General features: G+C 39.2%; 2 protein-coding genes across 2 annotated transcripts; one reads left to right on the forward strand and one right to left on the reverse strand.

Annotated features, from left to right (window-relative positions):
- Positions 1-7,072: 7,072 nt before the first annotated feature.
- On the forward strand, positions 7,073-8,401 carry LOC139723465 (uncharacterized protein F54H12.2-like). The gene has a single exon (XM_071634711.1). It carries the CDS (start codon positions 7,073-7,075, stop codon positions 8,399-8,401), a length of 1,329 nt encoding a protein of 442 aa, XP_071490812.1.
- Positions 8,402-15,325: 6,924 nt separating this feature from the next.
- Positions 15,326-16,927, reverse strand: LOC139723466 (uncharacterized). Its single transcript, XM_071634712.1, has 2 exons — positions 16,840-16,927; positions 15,326-16,551 (listed from the first exon to the last, which is right to left on the reverse strand). Exons 1-2 carry the CDS (start codon positions 16,925-16,927, stop codon positions 15,326-15,328), a joined length of 1,314 nt encoding a protein of 437 aa, XP_071490813.1.
- Positions 16,928-27,920: the final 10,993 nt, after the last annotated feature.

Raw genomic sequence — 27,920 nt, forward strand, 5'->3', positions numbered from 1 at the left:
CTCAGGGACTCTATCCAGTTTTCATGGTCACAGAGTCACATATTTGAGCAATTGATATTGTAATCATAATGATGATGATAATGATAATATGCATAATAAATACTGATAGCAATAATGATAACATGGAAAGCAGTAAGAAGTAGTAATAATGATCATGATAATAGTGATCATTGCTGTTAGCATTATCATTATTCTAGTTTCATCAATCAACTAGCAATTCAATCTTAAGGGAATTCAGTGCAGTGTCTTCCAGTGCTCATTACTACAAATTGAATCTCACAGAAGACATCAGAAAATGATGATCTTGAAAGTATGTCTTATACTGTAAAGAATATCACCCATGACTTTCAGCAAAAGCCTGTTTGACTTGCAAATATTCAGATTGATTAGATGTAAGCAGAGTATGTGACTCAACCTCAAATTGAAGTCATCAATATCAGCTCAGTGTGCATTATTAAACTTGGAATTTTAAAATGATTACAATGTCAGAGGAAGCAAGTTGATAGGAAACTGGATAATTATCTGTTGGAGTCGTGGTATTGATTTAGTGGAAGTGCTGATCAATTTCATGAGACAGAGATTAAATTTAATGGCAAAACCAAACTGGTGATAGTGAAAAGAGACAGACAAGATTGAAGGAAAAATCCATTGAAGTAAGATAGAGAGTAACCAATAATCGCAGCATAGTACTTTCTTCAGGAATAGGCACTCATGTAAAATTTTAGTCATGATATATTTCAAGGAGAAACTGTCTAAAAATTTGATCTCAATATTTTGATTTTGTGGATCAACTCATTGAAATCACTTAGTCCTCATTACATTGAAAATTAGAAATGTGAATGTGGGTTTCTGTGTCAAGATTTGCATGATTGTCTACATTGGTCATGTATAGCAGTGTATTTAAACATGCACACAATCTTTTTTATGCCTCCGCCACAAAGTATCAACCAGAGGCATTACATTTTCAGGTTGTCCGTTTGTTCGTCCTTCCGTCCGTCCTTCCATCTGTCTTTCTGTCCATCCATCCTTCTGTCTGCAATAGATTTTGTGGACAGCGTAACTGAAGAACTGTTGGAGGTAACCAAATGAAATTTGGTCAAAGATCAAAGATCAAGATTATATTGATAAGATTTTACTTTTTCTTCATTCTCTGCAATGCCTGGAGGTATTTGAATGAAACTTTAGTGTGCGGTATAATTAGGCAGCGATTCACTAGGGAAAGTTTTGGGTCACATAGGGAGAACGAGAGAAAATGCTAAAATTTCACTTTTTTCTTCTTATCTTTGAAATGACTCAAGTTATCTTCATAAAACTTAGGATATATGCATGTAATGCTTAACATTGATTTCTTGAGAAGTTTTGGGTCATTGGGCCAGAGGTCAAGGGACAGAGATTTGGTAAAAATACTAACATTCTTTTGTTTAATGCTGAAATGACACTATTTGCTCCATACCTTGAAAATTACTCAATGCATACACCTTTGATTAAAGGTGCACTACTGCACCATGATTCTGTCAGGAAACATTTAGGCCATGGGGCCAAGGGTTAAGTGATGCTAGAATGTCAATATTTTTCTCTTATATTGAAAATAGCTCAAAATATTGTTGTGAAAATTGGATATTACCAGGTAGTGATTATTTGAAGAAAGATGTGGGCCATGGGATCAAAGGGCAAGAGTCAAAGGCCAAGCGAAAATTACAAAATGAAAAGTGGTTCAAAGAATGTAAGCACTCAACACATTTGAGGCTGTACCATAAACTTTCAATCATGTCAGAAGAATAGGTATTGGTATATAGATAGAGTGGCGTATAGATAGAGTTGGGGGGGGGGGGCTTAATCCCTTGCTCTGGGGGAAGTCGTAAAAAAAGATGAGGGGTATGAATGGGGTGCGATATGAAAATATAAGGGTAATGGAGTTACGTGTCAGGTGTATGAGAAAGAGTTGATGGTAGTGAATGTTGGTAAATGGTGAAATTATGGTGGTATTTTATGGGTCAAGTTGAAGTTTGACAGACTTGTTCACATGATTTATAACGTGTTGTGTGAAAGGTTGGAGAGCATCGACTGGTGTGATTTTTTTTGGAGCAAGGAAATATGTGAAGAATGATGGTAGTTACGTTCAAAGATTGGGATTAATTATGATGGTGGGGTAAAGCTGTGGTAGAAAGTGTATAAATAACTTGACAGCGAGGAGAACGACATGCATTTGCTGTTGCGATTTTTTTTAGCTGTGAGCAAATTGACTGTGAGTCTACAACATTCCGACTTTATCATGGCTTCTGCTTCATCATCGTACGCTGCTGTAGCGGCATCAGAGGAAAACCGTGCACTACTATCTCCGCATCAGTTGGCAGAGAACTTGCTTAACAACGCTTTCCAGGTAAGATTCGAAACGTAGTTTTGATACAATGTATAGTGTCGTTTGTATTGTGGATATCATGTCGTAATGATCGAGTGTTGGCGTACAGTATTTTTTTGATGATGTCTGTTTCGTTGAATGTGCTACTGAAAGTTGAAATATGGCGTTGCGTGATAATGATGATCGCTGATGGGATGATGGTAGTAGGTTTAAACGTTCGTAGTATTTGTTGATTTGTTTTTTTAAAATTTTATTTGATAGGATTCGTCGTGTGAAAATGTAAGCAAGATGCAACCGACAACTAGTGAAAATCAGCCTTTAGAAAAACCGTACAAATTCGAGGAGGGTGTCAAAGCTGCGTTTGAAATTGGGAAATCTCGTTTTGTAGTAGTCAAAACGTTTTATGGGAAACCCTACGTGAATATCAGGGAATATTATCAGAAAAAAGATAGTGGACCAAAAATGTTTGCTGGAAAAAGAGGCATCAATCTCACTTTAGAAAACTGGAAAGAGTTCATGAAAGTGATGAGGTCGGTAAATGCTCATGTCACCGAAGCGGATAGGTTTTTGTCAAAGCAGAGAAAGTTGAAGTCAACGAAGTGAACTTTATATCTTGTTTGTTTGTTTGTTTGTGTTTTTGAAATACATTTTTTATTAATGTGAAAGTCAAATTGATACAAGGAGTGAGAACATTATACAAAATAGAAGAAAAAAAAAGTTAACCAACAGGGGGATGATGGATAGGCGTGGAGATTATTTATTTATTTATTTTTTTTTTTTACAAAGAAAAAAAAGAAGAAATAGAATAGTCGAAGGTTGTGTCGGACTAGTATATTTACGGTTGCTTTCTTCGCTGTGCATTATCTACCCTGCTCTACAACAGGATGCTCGCGCCGAACTTGAGCCTGGGGAGATTGTCAGCGGAGGCGATACACCTCCCTGTGTGGTGTTATCTCCCTTTAAAAGTCCTCGTTTTTGCTGGGCTCCGGAACGGTCGGGGCAGCTAGCTGAGATACCCCAAGCCTTGCTGGACGAAGTAAGGACAACTATCCAGTTTGGTGCTGTGCCTGGGTCTGAGAAGGAGGATGAGGGGAAGAAGGAGGAGGGAGGACACGCCGGTTGGCAGGACCAAGACGGAGAGGAGGAGGAGGAAAAGAGGGATGAGAAGGAGGACGGAGACCGGACCAAAACTGGGAAGGAGGAGGAGGAGGAGGAGACGGCGAGTCTCTCGGCGTCGCTGATGGTTGTAGTTGGAGCGGTGGTGACGAGAAGGATTAATGAGGTGGTACGTTCTCGCTGCTACGGTTGCCAACACGACCGGCCAGGACAGATGGACCATGTAGAGTGTTTGTGGAGGAGTTGGAGTGAAATAGTCGATGATTATTTTGATGAAGCAATCAGGTCAGTCAGTGAGACTGACCTGATTGGACAACTGCGCCAGATTTATCATTGGGAGGAACTCTTTGAAGAGGATAGAGAGCTGTTGGTGGTGGAAATGGTGGAGTTTTTCCACTTTCAGTTAGGTAGAGAAGCAATACAGAAAACACTTAAAAAACAGGTGTTAAGCTTGTAACCAGTTTTGTACAGCTCCTCCCTCCTTTTTTTTTTTTGTCATCCGAGCTCTTTTTTTCCTTTTTTTTTTTTTTTTTTTGTTACTCTCTACCACAGCCGCTCCCAACCCCAACCCCCCTCCCCCAATAACAAATAAGCAAATATACTAGTTTGCTAGATAGCTAGCTCCCTATGGATTATTTTTATATGGATGTAATACGTGTATAACATGATGCTACTCAGTAAATTTGCGAATAAAAGCCTTTTTTTTAATACTGTATGGATGATTCCGTGAAAATTTGAAACTCGTTTGTATTTTGTTGATTTTATTGATAGTGTTTACAAACAAAATTGTGGATTTGTTGATGTTGTTTGGTGAATTCTGGGCTTACTCGTTCGTGCACTCTAGATTTAGTATGATCGATTGCTTGAGTGAATATGCGTATACCCGTATGTTTCGCGCACCGACATGTCCTTGATATGGATATATTCATATACATGTACGTAACAATATTTACATATACATTTCTTTTAAATATACAATTGCATGTGTGTGTGTGTGTGTGTGTGTGTGTGTTTGATCTTGAAATAGATTAAGGGGGGTATTAGAAAATAAACAAACGAACAAACAAACAGATAGACAAAATGGGTAGAGAGAAGGAGACAGACAGACAGACAGATAGACAGATTTGAGTTATAAGCGAGCTGAAGAACGGTGCGAGTGCATTTGAATAGCTATTATTAAATGCGTGAGGTTGTTAATGCGGATGCAATGGATGGATATCTGAGACAAATATACTTTAATCCTGAGCATGAGGCGAGTTTTGGCGGTGTAGATCGCTTGCATAAGTTTGTTAAGGAGGACGGTGTACATAAGCTGTCACGCAAACAAATTAAGGAGTGGTTAGCGAGCGTTGATACTTACACACTTCACAAACCCGTAAGGCGAACATTTCCTAAGAGTAAGGTGTTAGTGACTGGTATGGATGAACAATGGCAAATGGATCTGGTAGATGTGTCTTCACTTTCTAGACATAACGGTGGTAACAGATATTTGCTTACTGTCATAGATGTCCTCTCAAAATATGCTTGGGTGGTAGCGTTGAAAGACAAAACTGGCATTGCATTAACAAGGGCTATCAAGGGTATTTTTAAATCAGGGCGCGTACCGTTAAAGATACAAACAGATAAAGGGACGGAATTTACGAATCGCCGAGTACAGACATTTTTAAAGGAGAGAGACATAGAGTTTTTTACTACGGAAAATGACACGAAGGCGAGCGTGGTTGAAAGGTTTAATAGAACTCTCAAAGAAAAAATGTGGAAATATTTTACCCATAGAAATACTTTGAAGTACACAACGATTCTCCAAAAGCTAGTGACGGCCTACAATAATAGCTACCACAGATCTATCAAAACTAAGCCCAATCTCGTCAGCAAAAGGAACGAAGGAGACGTTTGGAAAACATTGTATAAAGACTCTATCTCGATCAAGTCTGATAGTGGGTATAGTGGAAAGTTTGAGAAAGGTGACCGAGTGCGTATTAGCAAGGCCAAGCAAAAATTTGAAAAGGGGTATTTACCAAATTGGACAGAGGAACTGTTTAATGTCAAACGTCGCAAATACAGAGGCTTACCTATTTACGAATTAGAAGACGATAAGGGAGAATCGCTTACGGGCACCTTTTACGAACCAGAATTGCAGAAAGTAAACAAACCGAAAGAGGGCTATTACGGAGTTGAACAAGTGCTTAAGACGAGAAAGAGAGGAAAGAAAAGGCAGTATTTTGTCAAATTTGTTGGTTATCCTTCCTCTTTTAATCAGTGGGTAGATGAGATAGATAAAGAGTATCATAACTGACTAGATTGTCATTTATGATTGGGTCACGATGGAGAGCGAAGAACAATTTTACGTCACGCTTCCGTCGAATAGTTCCATGAATTATTTTCCGAACAATGTTCTCACCAGTTATAAAACCAAATTAGCGACGCCTCTTTCTTTACAAGGTGGTTGGGAAGTCGCTTTGGTCGAATTTATTTATCCCTTTTCGTGGTTTAACGTGAACGCTAGCAATAACAAATTTAGTTTTCACGTTGAAAATCGCGAAGTGCATAGTGGATGCATACCGAATGGTTATTACCGCGAAACGGCTAACGTATGTAACGCCATCAAAAAGTCTTTGCCCGAAAACCTCCAAAGTCACGTAAATTTTCGCACCAATGACAATACAGGTAGAGTAGCCGTCACGTTGGCACCACGTAGTGGCTTGCGCGTGAGTGCGGGATTAGGACAATTGATCGGGTTTCCCGACGGGACAATCACGGAGACGAACACGGAGGCGCCCTTTCTGCCTGACGTTGATGGCGCTTTACATGCTATATACGTTTATACCGATATTATAGAAAATCAGAGAGTAGGAGATATTAGCGCTCCCTTGCTGAAAATTGTATCTGTAAATCGAAAGAAGGTTGGAGAAGTTGTTTCGCACTCGTTTCAACGGCCTCATTACTATCCCGTAAAATCAAAATACATTGACATAGTGTCTATTGATATAAGGAATGATTTGGGAGAAAAGGTGCCATTTGAAAGTGGGAAAGTCATAGCGATACTTCATTTCCGTTCTGTCAGGAAGCCAGCCCTATTTTATTAATATCTATGATAGCACGAGCAATAATTTAATCGGCAATATAAATAATCAATACCAATAATGTCTCTGAAACAGTATCTAAACGTGAGAAATGGAATTATACCGAGCTCAGTTCAGATTGGTGGATCGGTGCCAGTCTTTCGTGGGGCGAGAATACAACGTGGATACGGATTAGGTGGAATGTTAAAAGGTTTATTTAAAACGGCTTTACCGCTTATAACACAAGGTGGTAAGCTGCTTGGAAAGAGAGCTCTACAAAGCGGGATAAACGTCGCGCAAAATGTCGTGAAAGGAAACCGTCTCAAAGATGCTTCCAGCGCCGAATTGAACAGAATTGTCAAAGAAATGAAATTAACAACCCGCGCAAAAAAACACAAATCGAACATGCATAAAAAGAAGGACAGAGCTCGACCGGTCCTCACTTCCAGCAAGAACAAGAGACGGAAAAGAAGTCCCGATATATTCGACGCATTATAACTTTTTCGTGCCTACACTTGCCCTATAAACAACTACCATGGATAAACCTCACAAGTCATCCTGTCCATGCGACAAGTCCGAAACGGATCTGTTTTCGTTACCCCCAACCCAAGTTACTGTAGAAAAGGGGAAATGGGTGCAATATTTTCCATTGACAAACATCACGGACGCCACGCCCATTCAGTTTCACATCCAAGGCTCACCGGAAGAATACACCGACTTGTCGCAAACCTTACTTCACGTTCGAGCAAAAGTGACTAACCCCGATGGATCTCCCATACAGGAGGAAGCCAAGGTTGCACCCACGAACATGTTTTTGCACACCTTATTCAGCGACGTTGATCTAATGCTGAATGATCGCTTGATCACTCCGTCTAACAATACCTACAATTATCGCGCTATGCTGGAATCGCTTCTGACATACGGGCCTGAAGCAAAACAGAGTCAATTGACATCCGCTTTGTTTTACAAAGACACCGCTGGAGGCATGGAAGACAACAATCCCTTATCGGAAAGCTCCACGAATCAAGGACTGAAAACTCGCCATTCGTTTATCAAGAATGGTAACACAGTGGACATGATAGGCACGCTTCATCTGGATATGGTCTTTCAGGATCGCCTTCTTCTCGGAGGCCTAGACATCAAACTTAAACTGAACCGCAGCAAAGATGAATTCAGTTTAATGTCATCTACTCCTGACAGCAACTATAAAGTTGTCATCAGCGAAGCCTCTCTATACGTGAGACGCATCAAACTCAACCCTGAAACAGCCTTGCTTCACGCCAAAACGCTAGAGAGTCAAACGGCCAAGTATCCGATTCGCAGAGTCGAAGTGAAGACATTTTCCATCCCTCGCGGTAATCTGTCATTTACCAGGGAAAGTCTCATTTTAGGTCAGCTGCCCAAACGACTAGTCATAGGCTGCGTAAGCAACGCAGCCTTTAACGGAGACTACGCGCTCAACCCATACAATTTCCAGCACTTTGACCTGAACTTCCTCGCCCTCTACGCCGACACGGAGCAAGTCCCCTGGAAACCGCTGAGACCGAAGTTCTCCGAACCAAACCCGAACTATATTCTCGCTTACCAGACACTCTTTTCGGGAACAAACACTCTCTTTCACGACAAAGGCAATGGCATCAGCCGTCAAGACTACGCGGACGGCTATAGCTTGTACGCATTTGATCTGACTCCGGACCTATCCTCGGGAGACACCTTTAATCTGAGAAGGCAAGGAAACCTACGGCTAGAAATGCAATTTGCCAGAGCTCTGCCTATAACCATCAATGTCCTTGTATACGCCGAGTACGAGAGCATCGTGGAGATTGACCGAAGCCGAAATATCGTCTTGGATTTTGGAGTCTGAAGCGTATACGTGGTGCTTCGATTCAGGATGGACACTAGAGATATATTAAACGTTGTAGAAAATTGTTACGAATTGAATAACATATTTTTGGGAGTGTTTCCTTCCGATCAATTACCAAGGGGTGTAAAAGCTTTTCCAGCGGCTTTGATCGTTAATGCCGATAATCACGCTCAACCGGGAAGTCACTGGTTAGCCATTTATATAGATGATAACGGACATGGGGAATTTTTCGATTCATTCGCCAGACATCCCTCCTTATATTCCAAATATTTTGTTAATTTCTTAGATAAGAATTGTCGGTCGTGGCGATACAATGAAACAGCGTTACAGTCTAATTGGTCCACAGTGTGTGGACAATATTGTTTGTTTTATCTTTTACGTAGAGTTAGGGGGGAAAGTACGGGTAGCATTCTCGCACGCTTTAATCACAATCGCTTACACAATGATCGCCAAGTTCATGCATACATCAATCACCACTTCCCTATTTACGCACCAATCCGTGATAAAGAGCTGATACTAAGACAAATTGCCAAATCGCTACACACAACCGATTAAACGTTAGGCTACCAAAACAAACAAGGAAGATTGTGACAAGATGTATCTTTTCAGTGTATGTAACAAAGCTCTCGTGTTTTTATTCACATCATGAATAAATGATCAGTTTGTACGTACAAAAGAATCGTTCGTTCGTTCTCGCGTTGTGTACATTACATGCGTTTGTTTGTTGGTGGGTTACATTTTTTTTTTTTGAGTGCGTGTCTTGTCGACTACATTACAAACTGGTAAAAGCAGTACACTCATGTAATGAGTTTTAGAGTGGATCTGAATTGCTTGCGTGAAAAAAAAAAAAAAAACATACTGTTGTCATAATACATCGACTCATAAAACGATGATACGTCTTACACAAAAGTTAATACGCTACTAGTAATTAATTAAGCTTCACGACGGACAATAATCACAATGCATAAATACGATACAATTATCATTGTAAGACGCAAAACATGTTTGATAACATTTTAATAAAGGCGTATTTACAGACATTTTGATAAAACACTATTTTACAGACATAACGCGACTTAGCGTTTCTTAAACATAATACACTTCCGATATACAATATATCGTATGAGATAAACGCGGTTTAAATGAACAAACTCTTCGGCATTAGATAATACAAACGTTTATACACGCATCATTTTTGTTCTTGTTGCTAGTCACTGTGTGGATGTCTCTTAACACAAAGTACAAAGTGATAATGATCATCGGTATTGGGTCTCAGTAATGACAAATATTAAAACAAACAAAAGGCGATACATCCTAGCTGCAAATAATGATAATGGTAATGATGATGATAAACAGCGACATTATTCGCCAGAAATGATTTAGAGATCAAAAACTTTCCCAGCGTTTGAGTCTCTTGGTCAGATATTGACGTTGAGATCGTTTACGTTTTGATTCTATATGAGCCTGCATCGGGGGCACGAGGGGTAAGATTTTTGGTACAGCCCCATCGATTGCCGAAGACGGATCTTTGGTTTTCATGCGTTGATAGATTTCACGACGATTAACATTCGCTATAAGAAATTCTGGTACATTTACATCGACTAAAATACGCATAAATTGTTGCCAACCTACGGGATTGACAGCTTTTCGCCCTTTCATGACATCGTACATTAAATCTATGACGTTAGAACCGGGTATGGCACGACCATTAAAAATCAGTTCACCCCGCTCGTTATACAATGCATCTTGATCATGTTTAGATAGATGATCCATAAGCAACGAAGCCTTGGTTCGTAATGTCACAGGTAACAACTTCAAAGCATTTTCTTTGTAATGTAAGTTTAGTCCACTACTACTACTACTTTCTTCGTTTTTCTTCGGTTTTGACTCGTCAGCTTTTCTCGTTTTATCATCGTTAATGGAACTTGGAGTTTGAACAACATCTCCTTCCTTAGAAACTCGTTCCAAAATATTTACAGTCATAGGTTTTGAAGAAGGATCGTGATGTTGCAGTTGCAAATATTTTTGCAACGTCTGATTGTACAAACTTATTTTTTGCACGTCTGACAAGTCTTTTCTCTTCAGTACGTCTTGCATACCAGCATCCAGCTCCGATAAGACTTTACGAGTGGGATTAGCACTCCCCGACGAAGTTTGAATCGTTTCGGCTAATTCAGAAGGCACGAGTACCATCTTCCGAGTAAATTCCATGATGGTTAATAAAAGGAATCATTAAGAGAAGACTGCGGAGAGAAGAGGAGCCAGCAGCGCCGACAAAAATCCACCTTTCTGGACAAGTATTTCTCTGCGTTTTCTGTTACTGTTGCGTTTATCAGCGAGTCGTCTCAAATGATGCTTATGTTGCGACAGCGCTTTCTTTTGAGCGGGCTTCAAGGGCACGTTACCTTTTAAAGTATTGTTACAAACTTCCGACACACAATTAATCAAATCTTTATGAGCGTGTTGTAAAAATTCACGCCTCTGACGTGGACGACACCTAGCCAACACTTGAAGTTCTGGCAAATACTTCTTCAGCTTTTGAGACATGATGAACGAGTGAGATCGTGATACATTTTACACAAGCATTTATAGTCTATCGATCTTGACTGGAGAATTAAAAAAAAAATGTACGAGCAATCAATGACACGTAGTTACGTATCGGTATTACATACAAATATCATGAATTATTTACAGCTCTTTCACCACTAAGTTTTTTACACTTGCATTTTCGGGGAAATTATTTCTTTACGTAAACGATTGTAAATTCGTCCGGAAAAATGTTTGTCCTCAAGCGATATTCTTCTTTAGTATCTGGTCTTAAATCGAATAATAAATAACCATACGGGTTTTTTGTAGCGTCATTGTAAGCTTCTTGCACAAATTTCGCACAACCAGGATAAAGTTGTCTGCCCAAGTGCGTAATTTGTAGCTTGTCGCGAGGACTCTTAAAAAAGACTAAATATTGGGTGTTTAAACTAATACTTCGCGCTTCTTTTCCCCGATGAAAAAGATTTTGCACGATAAAAATTACCGACAGATTCCTGTGGTGCGAGCCACGCGTAAATAAAGTACTCATTTTGCTGTCGTGACTACACTCAGTCATAAGATCATCTACTACAACGAGATTACGAACATTAGGATCAATCATAGATTCAAGATTTTCATTTTCTCTTAAGATGTCCGCATAACCATTTTGATACACCCCGTAACACCAAATAATTTTTTGAGGTGGGTGATTAAACATTTGTTGATTATGACGTAACAGTTTACGCACAAACATAGTCTTTCCACAACCTGTAGGGCCCGCAATCATACACGTCATTGGATGCATAAATTCGTGATTCATTTTTTTTTTGTCTCTCTCTCTATAATACAAGGTACAAATAAATATGTAGAGAGACCGAGAGTAAGCCTACCACTCTTAGGAATCTATCACGTATAACATCCAGATCAAACACTTAACAACGAATGAAGTGGTTGTTGAAGAGCGTTGCATTTTGTGAACGATTCCACTCATGCAAAGAAATACTGCTCGTTTTAGCAACCAGAAATGCCCACGGAGGAATGGTCGCGCGAGGAGAGAATTGACAAACGTAGAGGTCCGGTCCATTTTCCGCGATGATACGACTACAATAATTGATAAACATGGTTTCGTTACAGGAGCACTCGGCAAATTTATAGTGCGCGGAAATATTGCGCGGATGTATCCGATAATTCAAACTGGCGTTGAGGTAGTCATTTAGATCCGAGCTGTTGAAGCGTTGAACTAAGTGCTTTTCCGCCGCATACCCTAAACCTACCAAAACGATAATCATAAATATCGAAATAAAAAATCCTGTCAGGCTAGTGGGTATCGGGAAGCGATCACCCCTATCTGCGTTAGACTCAGTATCTGATTGACCCGACTGCATAGTATAAACCTGTTGTTGCAACGAAATGGTCATACAAAATGAACGCCTCGCGAGAAAGAACCGCTCTTATATTTTAGTTTAAGCAATATCCGTAAGGCACGGTTTTTAAATCGTGCGTGATGATTCTCTTGTCATACAAAATTTTGTATCTCTTTTCAGAGGCTGTGGTCATTATCTTCTGACGCTTTGTATCGCGCGTAATTTGGTAGGGATTCTTCGTCGTAACGCAAGATAGTCCTGCGGCATCCCCGCTATTCATGCTAATCACCATACGTTTCATGACGTCATAATAAGCGTTTGAGAATTACTGTAATTGAGAGTAATCCCTTTTACTTTGCAAGAGGTGGTTCCATCGCACAGTTTGTAGGCGTAGTTTTTGGGCCCTCCCGACACAAACGATTGGATGTACCGGCCATCCAACTCGTCGGTTAACTCTCCCAAGTAATCACCTAGTACGGGGGTGTATTCATCAAAGGCATCCATTTTCTCGACGTACACAACACTATCAGTATCATAATACAATACCCTCTCGCCCAACTTATCCAACTCATCAAAGAGTTTCAGACGCGCTTGCGCCGATGTAAAGGCCGCTATGACCAAGTTTGAGGTGGTGCTGTACTCAACAAAATCTTTTCTCTTGACAAAACGCACTTCTACGATGTGTTCGTTAATGAAATTGATGTCTTTGATTTCAAATTCGTCGTTGGTAATCATCTTGTACAAATCCCCAGCATCTGTGATCACTTTAATTTGGGGTAAATTTGCTCTCATTCCAAACCTCCCCCACAGAGAGTTAAGTAGCAGTTTACTCAACGATCTTAGCCCCTTGTTTTTTTCAACTTTATCAAATTCCAACTGAATTCCCTCGTGTTTCTTATACTCTTCTATGTACCTACGTTTGTCGCGCAAATTGACACACCACTCAGGCCAACCGGATGCTTCTTGCTTAAGTTTTAAGAAAGTGTCGATGTATGCGCTAAATAAGCCGTTGGTGCCTAAATCGCCCAATTCGTCGCAATTCAGGGATGGGTCAAATTTACTTTCTACGTTAAAATGCCAGACGGCTTCAATTGTCTGAATTTTATAGCCCTTTTCGATGGCTTTTTCGACTTCTAAAGTGACCCATGTGCTGTGTAGCGCTCTCTCTTGTTCAGTATGATGACATCGTTCCGTTTGCTGTAATTTGGCGCACGCGCTGCAGAGCGGAAACATCAGTTTCTTGTTCACTTTCAGGGGTAAAACGGGGTGAAAAAGATTTTGCGGAGGTAGTATCTTGCATTTGACCAAGCCGTAGTAATCGGATATATTATCCGAAAAGTTTTCTGTTATCACTTTGGGATGCCCAACTGGGTAAGACCCATATTTATTAATGAACGGATACAACGACGTGAAGTCTACGTATTTGATTCGTTCACCTTCTTCACATTCGTGAAAAAGGCGAGTGGCATTCGTGCGACCGCCGTAAAAGGCCTCCCTCGGATCTAAATCGTGGGTTGGCGTTCCTATCGATAATGACGGTGGCAAGGTTGTTTTCATAGTTTTCCACTCGTGTTCCCACATCGTAATGTACGTAAAATCAGGCAGCAGAGACTCTATGTATTTTTTCTTGGCCAACGTTTCCAAATACAACTCTATCATTAATCTGTTTTCTCTCCTTGTGTTCAACGTCTTGGGATCGTAGCAAACGGGGCAACCGTGATAAAAACATCCGTTGTATTCAAAAATAATCTTTTTTTCCTTGCAATACCCATCGACTTTATACTTCCCAATTCTCATCTCACCTTGGTTTCGCGCATGCCTAATATGTATGTTTTCCGTTTTCTCGACATACTGAAGCCACTCCATGGCGCTTCGCGACTGAATATCTCGTGGCCGATAACCCTCGGGCGGGAGCAAACCTATGGTGTTTTTAGGCATGAAATTGCGTCTATACACCAAATGACAAGCAGCAGCTATCGTAAAACATTTGGTAAAGGGGTCTACTCCAATATCGTCCAAATCTCTCCTAGTAATGTCAATAAATAACGATCTAAATTGCATGCAACAGCGACGCAAGATATCTACATCACTGAGACAATAAGAGTAGATCTCATCTTCCATGACAAACTGCTTGCCGGAAGCAACCTCACTATCGTACCAAGCCAAAAAATCTGACCGGGCTTTGCTACTCATGCCTTTTGGATTATACATTTCTTTCGGGGGTAGTGGACCTACGTATTTCTCGTTTTCTTTCGTGTTAAAGAAATGCGGAAAATACCCCTTCTTCAGTTCTGACAGACCGAATGTGTTTGGCATAGCTGCCAAAGGCATCGGCAAAAAATTGAGAGAGTCGATAAAACGAATCTTATTAAAACATACATAGAGCGACATGATCTTTCCGCCGGTGAGAATGAGATTGGGCACTATGCAGTTTTCATACAGATACTTCTGAATAAATATCCCGTCGTAGCTTTTGAAATTGTGCGCTATGACCGTAGAATTCTCGTTCGATTTATCCCCAAATACCCACTTGCAAAACTCGTCACTCACGTTGTCCCCTTTGAACACCTTTTGCTTTTCATCCCCGCAAATTTTACACTTCTTCTCAAAAGTATAGTCGCAACACTCGCTGCATGACTTTTGCGCGATGCAATAATTTGGTACGTGTTCGCCAGTGTTTTGAGTACATTCAAAGTCAAAAAATATAAACTTGCTCGGACCGGCTGCATCTTTCAGTTTACCATTCTTATCGTAAACGGCAGCAATGGTGGACTTTTTCATGTAGCATTGATGATCGAGCCAGTCGAATTCGTTACAACGCCAACAAAAAATCTCACCACAGACATGTCTCCTTTTCTGCTTTTCTAGTAACGCTGCGCTGCATACGGTATCGCATTCCCTACATTTATACGTGTTTCCACAAACGTCGTTTTCGAAATGATTTTTCAAACATGTGTCATTTTTGAAATTTCGGTTACATCTCTCGCAATGTACGTAACAATCATTTCGACCGTTCGACGGACATTCATGACTCTTACAATAAACTGCACGTAAATTCACACTTGTGCGATAGCTTCCTGTTATACCCGACCATGCATATTGTACAAAAATAAGCCTTATTCATAAATGCGTTCATTTTGGTGATTAAATCATAATGCTCGTCATGACTATACAAAAATATCGTATGTTCACGATCTTCTGGGCCCGCGTAAATTATATGGTTGAGGTGTTCTTTCGACACAACTACTACCCGATAATTGTGCATTTGCGGTGTACTTTCAAATTGTTTGATTTCCTCTATACCGCAAGGCCCAATCGGAACGCCAGCTGCCGCATGCAGCTTATGAGCATAATCCTCTTGTTTACCGTAACTCATTCTGATAGAGTTCCAGTTTGGATCTCTCTCTATGCGTGCTATCCCCGTCACTATAGCGCGTGCGCAGCATATCTTTTCATTACTCCGGTCTATGATTTGAATAATACACCTCTTTTTAATCAACCTCTGCGCTGTTTCCAAGTATCTCTTGGCACGACCACCTCCTTCGGGCATTTCCATATGTAATACATTTAGGGCCACGTTTTCATCGAGTGAAATTTCTTCATTCGACTGTAACACTGCTTCTATGCGAGCTGCCAACATATCGTGATCAAGCTGGTCCCGCCTGACAAAAGGTAACTGAACTGGCCTTTCTAATTGCGGCGCATTAAATACAATGCGTACCATATCCCTTTCCCTCACCCCAACTAACAACTCGTCCACTATATTACCAAACATATCCCTAACCCTCGGAATCATTTCAATCATGGGACCGAATTGATTCACGGAATTAAATGATACGGTGTAATCGGTTAAATTTGCATTATACTTTTTCACCCTCCGATGACTGACCTTACTCACATGATAAAAATTTTGACTTTCTTCCGACACATTACCGATATCTTGCTGATTAGGTGTATGAGTTCTCGCTCTCACTGATAAATCTTCCTTGTCGGTGACAGGGACCCACCTCTCACCTCCTCCTCCCATCATATTATGTAGATGACCTCTCGATGTACTAGGTATATCTTGCGATGTACTCGGCATATCTAATGATGTTGCTGCGCTGAAACCTCGCGATGTGCTAGGAATGTCCCGCGATGTTGCTGCGCCGGATCCCCGAGATGTACCGGAAATATCCTCCACCCGCTGCTGCTGCTGCTGCTGCTGAGCTCTTTCTACATCTGCTCCCGCTCCATCATACAGAGATGCGCCAAAAAGATCTACAATTATAAATGAATAAATTGATAAATAATCATATTAGTTTATCCCCTATATAACATACTTTCAGTTTTAACGTAGTATAGCACCACATTCAGGACCTCATCATTTACACACACACACACACACACACACACACACACACACAAAAAAAACAACAACAACAACAACTATAATAGAACTGTTTTCATTACATACTACACCATTCATCAACATAACCTAATAATCTTCTCAATATCACATGTAATAATAATTGAAAAAATATATTCATAAAACTACGATAAACTCACCCTCCACTTCAAAATCTGCAATGTTGTCCTCTGTATCATCACCAGCATTCTCCTCATTCTCAGGAACTGACAACAATATTGTCGTCATTCTCTCAAACAACAATACATGCTGTTCGGTTGTTAAATAATCGTTCAACACTTCTCGAAGTACACTCAATCCTTCCAATGTAGTACAAGCGTTAAGCGCTTTCACTAATTCAGCCGTTGATATCATGATGTCAAAACAAAGCCTCCAAACACCATGATCTGCTAAATATCTGATCGCAGCTGTCTGCTAGCACCAATGAAAACTCCAATTCTCGCTGTCAAAATTATTGCGTCTATCCAGCATCAACGCATGTAGCTCCGATACTTTCTCCCTCCTCGCTGTCAAGTTATTTATACACTAGCAGCACCCGTGGAAATCCACGGGTCTGAGGGGTTTTATTTTTTTTCTCATAATACGATTTTGCACATTTTTATTGAAGAAATAAAAAGAAAAGTCTTCTCATTCTTTCGTTAATTGTGCTGTCTTCTAAATGACCACCCTTCCCAGAAATTTTATAATACATTTTTGTAGTATATGCCAGGCGATCCGGTCCATTGGTAGGGATCATTCCCGCCACTACTTGCTTTTATTATAGAACTTGAGTTTCGAGGGGTTATTTGCACCCGTTGAAGTCCAACAGTTGTCTTGTTGCCCCTCGTACCCCTCCCTCCCCCTCACGCACACACACATTTCCACCTCCGCAGGGCAAGAAACAAAAACATTCAGGGAAAAATTACCAAAAACGCAAATGAGATTCCCCGAAAGTTCTGCCCACAGGTTGTTCCCGTCGAAACGGGAAGATATTAACACTATGACTTTGATTACCCCCTGCTCTTGCATCCACGCGGGCACCCGTGGGAACCCACGGCTGGTCTCAAGGCCTCGGTTTGTTTTGTGTGTTTTTATGCCTCCGCCACGAAGTGGTGCCGGAGGCATTATGTTTTCGGGTTGTCCGTCCGTCCGTCCGTCCGTCTTTCCGTCCGTCCGTCCGTCCGTCCTTCCGTCCGTCCGTAATGAATTTTGTGGACAGGGTAACTACCAAAACCTTTTGAGGTATCCTAATGAAACTTGGCATGTATGTGTATTAGGGGGTGAAGTTGTGCCTATCAACTTTTGGGTGCACATGCTCAAGGTCAAAGGTCAAAAGGTCAAGGTCAAATGCTTAAAATTTTACTATTTCCCCCATATCTATGCAATGCCTGAAGATATTTTCTTGAAACTTAGTGTATACATGTACTACCCAATTAAGATTCTCTGGTGAAAGTTTGGGGTCATGAGGTCAAAAGGTCAAAGGTCAAAAGGTCAAGCAAAATGTTCAAATTTCACTTTTTTCTCTGTATCTTGGAAATTGTTCAAGGTATCTTCATGGAACATAGTATATATGCATCTACTGACTGGCAGTGGTTATCTAGGGAATTTAGGGTTCATGGGGTCAAAGGTCAGGGGTCAAAGGTCAAGGGCAATACTTCAAAATTTTACTTTTTTCCTTATATTTATGCAATGCCAGCAGGATTTTTTTTAAAACTTGATGTATGCATGTATAACCCAAGAGAGATTCTCTGGGATTTTTTTTTTGTTGCCAAGAACGTCAAAGGTCAAAAGGTCAAAGATCAAGTGAAAGTGCTGAACTTACTTCTTTCTCCATATCTCGGAAGTGGCTCAAGTTATCTTGAAACTTAGTACATATGCTGAATTTATGTATGTTCTGCCTGACAGTGATTCTCTTATAAATCAAAGGCCAGATGAAAATGATAACAATTTACTGTTCAATACAGAAATTGCGCTTTTTCTCCATACCTTGAAAATTACTCAGTGCATAAACTTATGAAATGGTCAAAGTCAAGTTATTTGAAAGTTCTTAAATCCCCAAATACATGCTCTCCTATTCATCCAATTAAACATAGGTCAAGGAAGGTAAACATTCAATACATTTGTGACAAACATGTCATTTTAATATTTTGCCAATTTTGTGAAAATGTAATCACACATTGTCCACATGTACTATAGACCTATTAGGAGAATCATGCATTGTGGCGGAGGCATACCAGTCGCCATAGCGACATTTCTAGTTTTTCATGTTTCTTTTCCCCACGTTATGAGAGAAAAATAAGATATTTTCGTCTTCATAATTTTGCTCCCTCCTTTTTGTTTTTAATCACCAAAACTTGGCTTGATATATCATATTAATATAGAACTACATCTGCTTCAGATTGTACATTATCATAATTAATATTAGGCCTACAATTATTGCTCCTATTATTGTTATTATTATATCATTATTATCATTATCCTTATCATTATTATTATTATTATTATTATTATTATTATTATCATCATTGTTATTATTTGGGGAGGGGGAGATCATAGTCATCAGGTTTAATAGGCACCCGTGGGAGTAGGTTCTCACGACCTCGTATTTTTTTTCTTTAATATTTTTCCCATGTTATGGAAGAAAGAAGAATATATACATCACTGCATTCGTCTTCATTTGCTCCCTCTTTTTTTTGTCACCAAAACTTGGTCTGATAGACCATAGAACCACACATTCTATTTCCACTTGCAATTTTAAAAATAGGCGGTCGGCAAAGCGAGGTTTTCCTCTACGTCCGCTCATCTTATGAATATGTATGATTACAGCAGCTCTGCAGTAAACGAATGGACACAGCTGCGCGTGTAATCTGATATGTAAGGGTATACGATCGGCAAATATATTTAGCCGCGTCCTAAACAGTCTGCGTACAATGACACCGGACTTGAGAGCAAACGGCGAGAAAACTAAATGACGTACCTGAGCTGCATATAGTATTCTGCAGTTGTGCAAAATACAATTACATAACCAACGTTCGTTGTTTTCATTTGGGGACGCCAATAATGGCGAACTGTACGTAAATGCCCTTGTAGTCCTATCACGCACACACAGATTCGTGTAACCATCGTCAATACATTCAGTACACGTAACAGGCGGAGGCAAAGGTACATCACAGAACTATATACACACAGTGTAGAGTGTGTATAGAGTTCTGCGAGGTACATTGTGTGTGTGCGTGCGCGTCCGCCGGAAGATGTCAGAGATTTCGCTGCACCATCATCTTTAGTATCCCCCAGTGTCTCTGCAAGCTAAAAGATGGAAGATCGAGAAAGCAGGAGGCCAGCGTAGGTTCCGTGAATATTGAAACGCTCGGCTCTTTCGTCACGCACAAAAATGCATTATGCATATAGCTAATTAATTTTTCTTTTTCGTCCTCGACGTCGACACGGAGGCGGAGAGGGGACGAAACCCGCGCCATTCGATGTAGGATACTCTCCTGCGGCCGACGTCACCGGTCGCAACTGCCCGGAGCCGACGGCTCGGGAGGAGATAGAGAAACCAGCAACGCCGAAATAAAACAGGAAATACATAAGGCCGCGACAACAACAACAACTTCGAGTATTATAGTATAGGACTTTCTACCACAGCTTTACCCCACCATCATAATTAATCCCAATCTTTGAACGTAACTACCATCATTCTTCACATATTTCCTTGCTCCAAAAAAAATCACACCAGTCGATGCTCTCCAACCTTTCACACAACACGTTATAAATCATGTGAACAAGTCTGTCAAACTTCAACTTGACCCATAAAATACCACCATAATTTCACCATTTACCAACATTCACTACCATCAACTCTTTCTCATACACCTGACACGTAACTCCATTACCCTTATATTTTCATATCGCACCCCATTCATACCCTCATCTCTTTTTACGACTTCCCCCCAGAGCAAGGGATTAAGCCCCCAACTCTATCTATACGCCACTCTATCTATATACCAATACCTATTCTTCTGACTTCCCAAGTGGTACATTGCATAGAACTGTTCTACGACATAAAACTGATTAAAACATGGCCCGTCTTTTACTAGTAATTCTGCAGTGTAAAGATATGTTTTGTGTTCATTCGTGTGATTATTATCACAGGTGCTGATGTACTGTTGTATAAGTCTCATTTATGTCTTTGATAGAGTGAGGTGTGCTGTACATGTATTAGTTTTTCTTCGAAATGCAGGCTATACAAGATACTGGACAGAATTGTTGTAAATAATGATTAATAGATGTATATCTGGTGCACGCAAGAGTCAATGGACACTTGCACGCATGTATTCTTTAGTTTAATCATCGTAATATACAAGTATGCAAGCTAACACAATTAATCTATGTCAAGAAAAAACTTGTTTGTAGTCTTTTTCTATGTTTCAGCCACATTTTTTTTTTGTTATTTGTATGATATATTTATAACTTTAGCTCGTATTTCATGCCAACGCTTTTTTCGATCATACTCCATTCTCAAAAAGTGTGGAGTGTTAACTCTAATTTGTCCTACAATTGTCAATTTGTCATTAGTCTTTTGATTTTATGAACTGTATTGTTATCACTACAGGAATATAAACTGTCTTTTTGTTCTTGTCAGAAACAAACCTATTATTGTTGCGTTTGTATATTCATAACTTTTGTAACCGTAAGTCAATAATCAACGATCATGCATAGTAACGTAAATAAACACAACGCCGAAGTAATGTTTGCATAACAACGGCTTAAGTTTGGTTTTGCATATATAGGTGGTTCGTCGACTGTTAATACGAATTTACAGTCACTTATTTTTATTGCCGTGAATTAGCAGAGAAGGGTTTTACAACATTCATCGTCTATATATTTGCAAAAATGTTTATATTCTTATATACTTGAGACGCATCAAGCTTGGAAGCGTTCCTTCGGGCAAAGCACAGGAAATGCAAATGGCAAAGTATCTCATCAGACGAATAGATGTAAATACATTCAATATTTCATGAGGAAACAGATCATTTGTATTTTGTACAAAAGTGTTTTTGATTGTATTCATTCTCAAGACGGCTGACTTTTAATTCAGTTGTTAATTGTCATCGTGACAATGTACTGCATTGTTTTTGGCTCAATATTTTTTCTATGCTAAGAAATGATAACGTCTTCGTTTCTATTTTAAATATTTTTTTTTTTTGCAGTTGTCAGACAAAATGTTTTGAAAACGAGTAATCTCCTATAGTGCACAAATGCATGAAAATGTCAACCAAAACACAACCGCAAAGTATTCCATACGGATAATATAACAGAAGCATGATTTTATATCGTTTGTTGTATCGATTGTTCGTACAGGTTTACAGTAACTTTGTTCATATTAGCTGTACATAAACATAATTTCGTGTATAAAGTCTGAAAGCATATTACTTGTGAATATATGTGATCTGTGCCGAAAAAAAGAAGGTTAATCTGTGTATGAAATTTGAATCGATGTTTCTGCATTACAAGAACAAGAAGCGCATGTATTTTTCAAAGTGATGTACCCTAATAAAAAAAAGAAAAGAATTGTATCTATCTAAATGCCAAATGTTGCAGTCTTTTCCCTAATCCTTCCTGGAACCAGTGATTATGTTCGATACATCCGGCATGTGTGTGAGTGTTGGTGAATGACATTGTTCAATGACATGAGTACAGGAATTTTATTACGAAAAAACAATCAATATCTATACACAATATTCTTCTAAGCAATAAAAACGCAAGCAACAGATACAAAGAAAATGTACATTCATCAAGAATGTACAATGAAATGGGGGAACTTCACGGGACATGTGGCGACACATAACATCTACTTTCACAAGCACAAGTTAGGACAAGTTTTATGTTGGTCGGTAAACAAACCTATCATAAACCAAAGATCTATCGCAGGAAAAACACAACTTAGCAGAAAAAAAAAAGTGAAAAAGGAAACCTCGCAGAACATGTATCGCAACGCACAGGTAGCAACTAAAATTGCTTACACATAACACACAAATGAATGCGAGAAATGCAAATACATTCTCATTCGCGAACAAAATCATTCTTCATATTATCGTGCACGATGTAAACGTCCGCAAAATTAAATGAAGAAAACGGGCTAATGTTTCAAGAAAAAAAAAAAACTTCTTCGTTTTCGGTGTAGTATATCAAACCGACCAAACTACAAAAAACAAACCATGAAACGAAAATAACCACCTCTTAACAAAAATCTCGACTACGAATAAATGCGTCAATCCCATGCTTTTGTCGGGGAATACAACGAGAGTTATCTATCTGATATCATAACTCGATAATAACAGACATGTATAATCATCTCTACTGTTTATTCAGCTTGGTACGATACAATGATGAATTCCCTCAAGCTCTAGCGTTTTGTTCTGTTTTGCTCTATTTTGTTTTGTTTTGTTTTGTTTTGTTTTTGTTTTTATTGTATTGAAGTTCAGAGGAAAATTCAATTACAACGTCGCAGTAAAAATTGCTCGCTCTGAATATGTCGATATTGCAAGTGATATGCTCCACAGCCACCAAAAGCCGAGTGAACGTGAACTCGAGTAAAGGAAATTCAAATCTCCCGCCCCACTTCATGGAGATGGTTTCTGGCACCAGCTTGCTTGCTTACTGTGAATATCTATGGGAAATGTGAGCGATACACTCAACACCCATGTAAAGGCCGAATGAACCTGAAGTCGAGTAAAGGAAGTTTTAAATTTCCCGCCCCACTCCATAGAGACCAGTCATTTCCTACGGGTTACGTAATACCATCGACTTAACTGGCCACTGTACCAAAGATACATGTACTACTGCGTTTAATGCGCACAGGGCACTTTCAAACCTTCGCCTTTATTGATTGCACAAGCTTGCACAATCAAAGGTTGATCAAAACACGCATCACTATCAAAAATTACTGGTAGTCTACTTCACGCGTGGTGTTCGCGTTCAATTGTTATGTCATTGTCACGCATAATCGAGTGAAATACTGGATAAAGTCATGGATTCACATCCAACAACATGTGAACTATGTAAACATACTGAATATATTCTTCGATTTAAGTGATGCGCTCATGAGCTAAGATTTTGTTTGTGTTGCAAATAGAGTAATGTGTTTATAATTTTTGCTTACCAAAGCGAGTCATATTATTTTAACAACAATAACAACAACAAATGGATCCGTTTGTATAGATAATTGGTTTGTAATTTGAATATTATGTAAATCGCATGCGTTGAGGAGTTTCATTCCTGTTGTTCATAGAGTAAACTGTATATAATTTTTGCTTACCAAAGTAGTTTATATCATTATAAAACAACAACTAGGTTCGTTTGTAAACACGTGGTTTCTACTTTGAATAGCTATACATGTATACCGCGTACGTCTATGAATCGGTTGACACGATTATCATTTTTTTTTTTCTATCTTTCTTCGTGTATGTAGCCTGCCTAATTCTAACGCAAAAGATTCGAGGCATTTAAAACTTCCGAGTATATTGTTATTCATTTAGGCTACATCATGACCCGTTATCCCCTCATAAACTTCAAAAATGTATATATGCGACGTATCCTATCCATTCTACAATATGAACGGGCAATAATGAAGATCATTTTGCTGCACGATACCTCATATACGAGGCTCCACGCTACAATTTCGTTGAAAACTGAGTGACACGTTCACGAATAAAATCGTCACTACAGCTCATTCGTTTAGCTCCGCAGAGCGCTTACCCTTTCTAAAAAAAACAAAAAAAAACAAAAAAAAACAAAAAAAAACAAAAAAAAAAAACTAAGTACACACACAACAAAAACAACAACAAATGTCGCGCTCCGCATCCTGTCATGGCGATTGTAAAAGATTCCACCCTCACCTTCCTAAAAAGAAAGACAACAACAAACAGCCCTCCACATCTCCGACACCTTGTCAAAATTCATACACACTCACATTCCAAGATAAACACAACTACAACGGAGCACTCCACATCTTATGGTCACGGCGCTTGCAAAGGCTCCACGCAACAAATATTCAGGTTCGTGGCACGCTGATTTGCATATTTTTTACGAATACGTCATCGGTGATAATACGGCTTCATGCATTCTCATAAGGCTCCACATAGTGCTCACCTTTACAAAACAAAGACAACAACCACAAAGGTAGCGCTCCACATGTGATAGAGCTCTTGTAAGGGCTCCACGAACGATGGATTTGCATTCATCGTAGGTTAATTTGCATATTCAACGATAAATCATCGACAAAACTATTGCTTCGATACATTAAATACAATATATCAGGCCCCACAACTAGAACTCCCACCCTCCCTCTAAGAAACGACATAAATGTAACGCTCCACATGTCGCAATCACAGCTCTCAAGGCTCCACGCTCACCTTCCTAAACAAGCAAGCAAGCAAGCAAGCAAGCAAACAGAAAGCAGTGTAGAGCTCCACATCACACGAGTCTCACTGCTTGTAAAGGCTCCACGAACGATGGGTTTGCATTCATGATAAGTTAATTTACATATTCACTGGTAAATCATCGGCAATATTATGGCCTAATGCATACGCATCAGGCTCCACAGCTTGAACTCCCATCCTTCCTCTAAGAAACGAAATAAATGTAACGCTCCACACGTCATGGTCACAGCACTCATAAGGCTCCACACTTAAATTCCTAAATAAACAAGTAAGCAAACAAACAAAAAGCAAATGTAGCGCTCCACGTCACACTAGTCGCACTGCTTGTAAAAGTTCCACGAACGATGGGTTTGCATTCATGATAAGTTAATTTACATATTCACTGGTAAATCATCGGCAATATCATGGCCTCATGCATATGCATCAGGCTCCACAGCTTGAACTCCCATCCTTTCCTCTAAGAAACGAAATAAATGTAACGTTCCACATTATAGTCACAGCACTCAAGGCTCCGCACTTACCTTCCTAAAACAAACTTTAAACAAAACAAAAGCAAATGTAGCGCTCCACGTCACAGCCCTGAAGGCTCCACACTTACCTTCCTAAAACAAGCAAACAAACAAAACAAAAAAAGCAAATGTAGCCACCCACATATTATAGTCACAGCCCTGAAGGCTCCACACTCACTTTCCTTTAGAAAAAAAAAATGTCACATCGTTCGCCATACGCAAGGCTCCACGCTTAGATTCACATTCGTGGCAAGCTGATTTACATAGTCGAGAATTAATCAACATACGACATCATCGACCTCGTACATATTCACACACAAAAAAGAAAAAATTCTGACAGCTCCACAACACCGTCAAGCTTTCATAATTATCACGACATCATTAACCTCGTACATATTCACAAAGACAGGCCCTGACAGCTCCACAACACCATCAACCATTCATAATCTTATCTAAAGGATGGGCTCATTTCCCCCCTTATTAACGCTATCTTATCCTACCAGCAAGTAATAACATCATACATATTCATGTATGACGCCATCTTATGCATATTCAATTATGACGTCAAGGTGGAGCTCCACCGGCTCCACCGGCTCCACCGTGGGTCGAACGGGTACATAGATATACTACTATTGTACTCTCTGTGATTGACATTTCTAAACAGTATCCCTCTAAATTGGGATTATCTTCTTCTTCTTCTTCTTTTGGAAACGCACTACATGTACAATGTACACTGTATAAATGAACTAATGGGAGGAGTGAGAGTGAGACCGACAGTACTGGTGCTGTTTCGTGAAAACATGAGGTATCTTAAATTCTTTCCTTTTCTGTTCCTCCAATAGTAATGAAACTGTCACTGCACTGCCCGTTTTAATTTAGTCATTTACAATTGTACGAGATCAATTTTAATCACTGTCATAATCTAAGTCTTTTCTCATTTGTGCTTTGTCTCTGTGTCATAATATAATTCATTTTATCTTTTTATGCTGAATCAAATGTGTTTTGTGTTTACCCATGTACACTTACATGTCTGAAATGCCGAATGAATAATGATGATGATATGATGATGATGATGATGATGATGATAATGATGACAATAATAATGATAATAATGATGATAATAATGATAGTGATAAAAATAATAATAATAATGATAATGATAATATCAATAACAATGATAATGATAATAATAATGATAATAATAATAAAATAATAATTGGAGTTTCCAAGAAAAAAATTGTAACATTTAGTTTTGAAACCCTAACTGCGTGTGTTTATCTCCTAGTTCGCTATTTATATCATAGGGGCCTAGCCTTTTATCATAATTAACAGAACCTATTCATATCACTAGTTGCGTGTTTGACTATTGATACACCTGCAAAGCTACAACAGATAAGTTCAGATTTGAATTGGTCCCTGCGAACTATTTTATACGATCGCCAGTTCCTGTTGTTCCGACGGTTCCAAGAGCCCATTCGCAATAAACGAATACAATTCAATTGTTACTCGTCCTACGGCAGTGTTGACTTTACCTTCACACCTGATAGGCTTTTGATACCTTATTATACAAGAAGACAAAGCGCATTGATCTTGACCTTTTGACTTCAAGATTAATTTTTTCATTTATTGTCATTTTGAAGAGATAAAACTTCCACTTGCTTTCCTTATCAAGTGTGCATGGCTAACATGACGATGCCAAAATTAAATGTCTTTTCATTTTAGGTTGACTTATGACTCATGATATTTCTTTAAGATTATCAGTGCATTCATTTTTCCTTCCATCCTTCCGATGTTCATTACAACTTTACTTTCCTTGCAGAAATAATGACGAGAAAATGATTTTTTTTTTTTGCTTTTTTTTGTTTTTTGTAAAGGCTCTTCAGGCTTGAGGGACTTTGCCCAAAGCTATTCAACACGTAAGCGGTTATGTATAGTATTTATACCTGGGATGAATATCATCAAAATCATTCGAAGAGTTGTTTGTTGTTGTTTTTCCATAAACTGCAACACACACACACACACACACACAAATCTCAGGCGTATACTTGTATAATATATTTGGAATTCCAGACGGGGAAAATAATGACTCCAGCCAATCATTCAGTCAATGTATGACAATTGATATACATACACCTGTTTTGTGTGTAGATGATGCTATGTTTGAAAGCATAAAGTAGGTAATACTACTACTATTACTACTACTACTACTACTACTACTAATGATAATAATAATAATAATAATAATAATAATAATAATAATAATAATAATAATAATAATAATAATAATGATAA

Source organism: Diadema antillarum, unplaced genomic scaffold, assembly GCF_040938485.1.
Source record: "Diadema antillarum isolate AM-2024a unplaced genomic scaffold, OU_Dant_1.0 scf00000192, whole genome shotgun sequence".
Taxonomy (NCBI): domain Eukaryota; kingdom Metazoa; phylum Echinodermata; class Echinoidea; order Diadematoida; family Diadematidae; genus Diadema; species Diadema antillarum.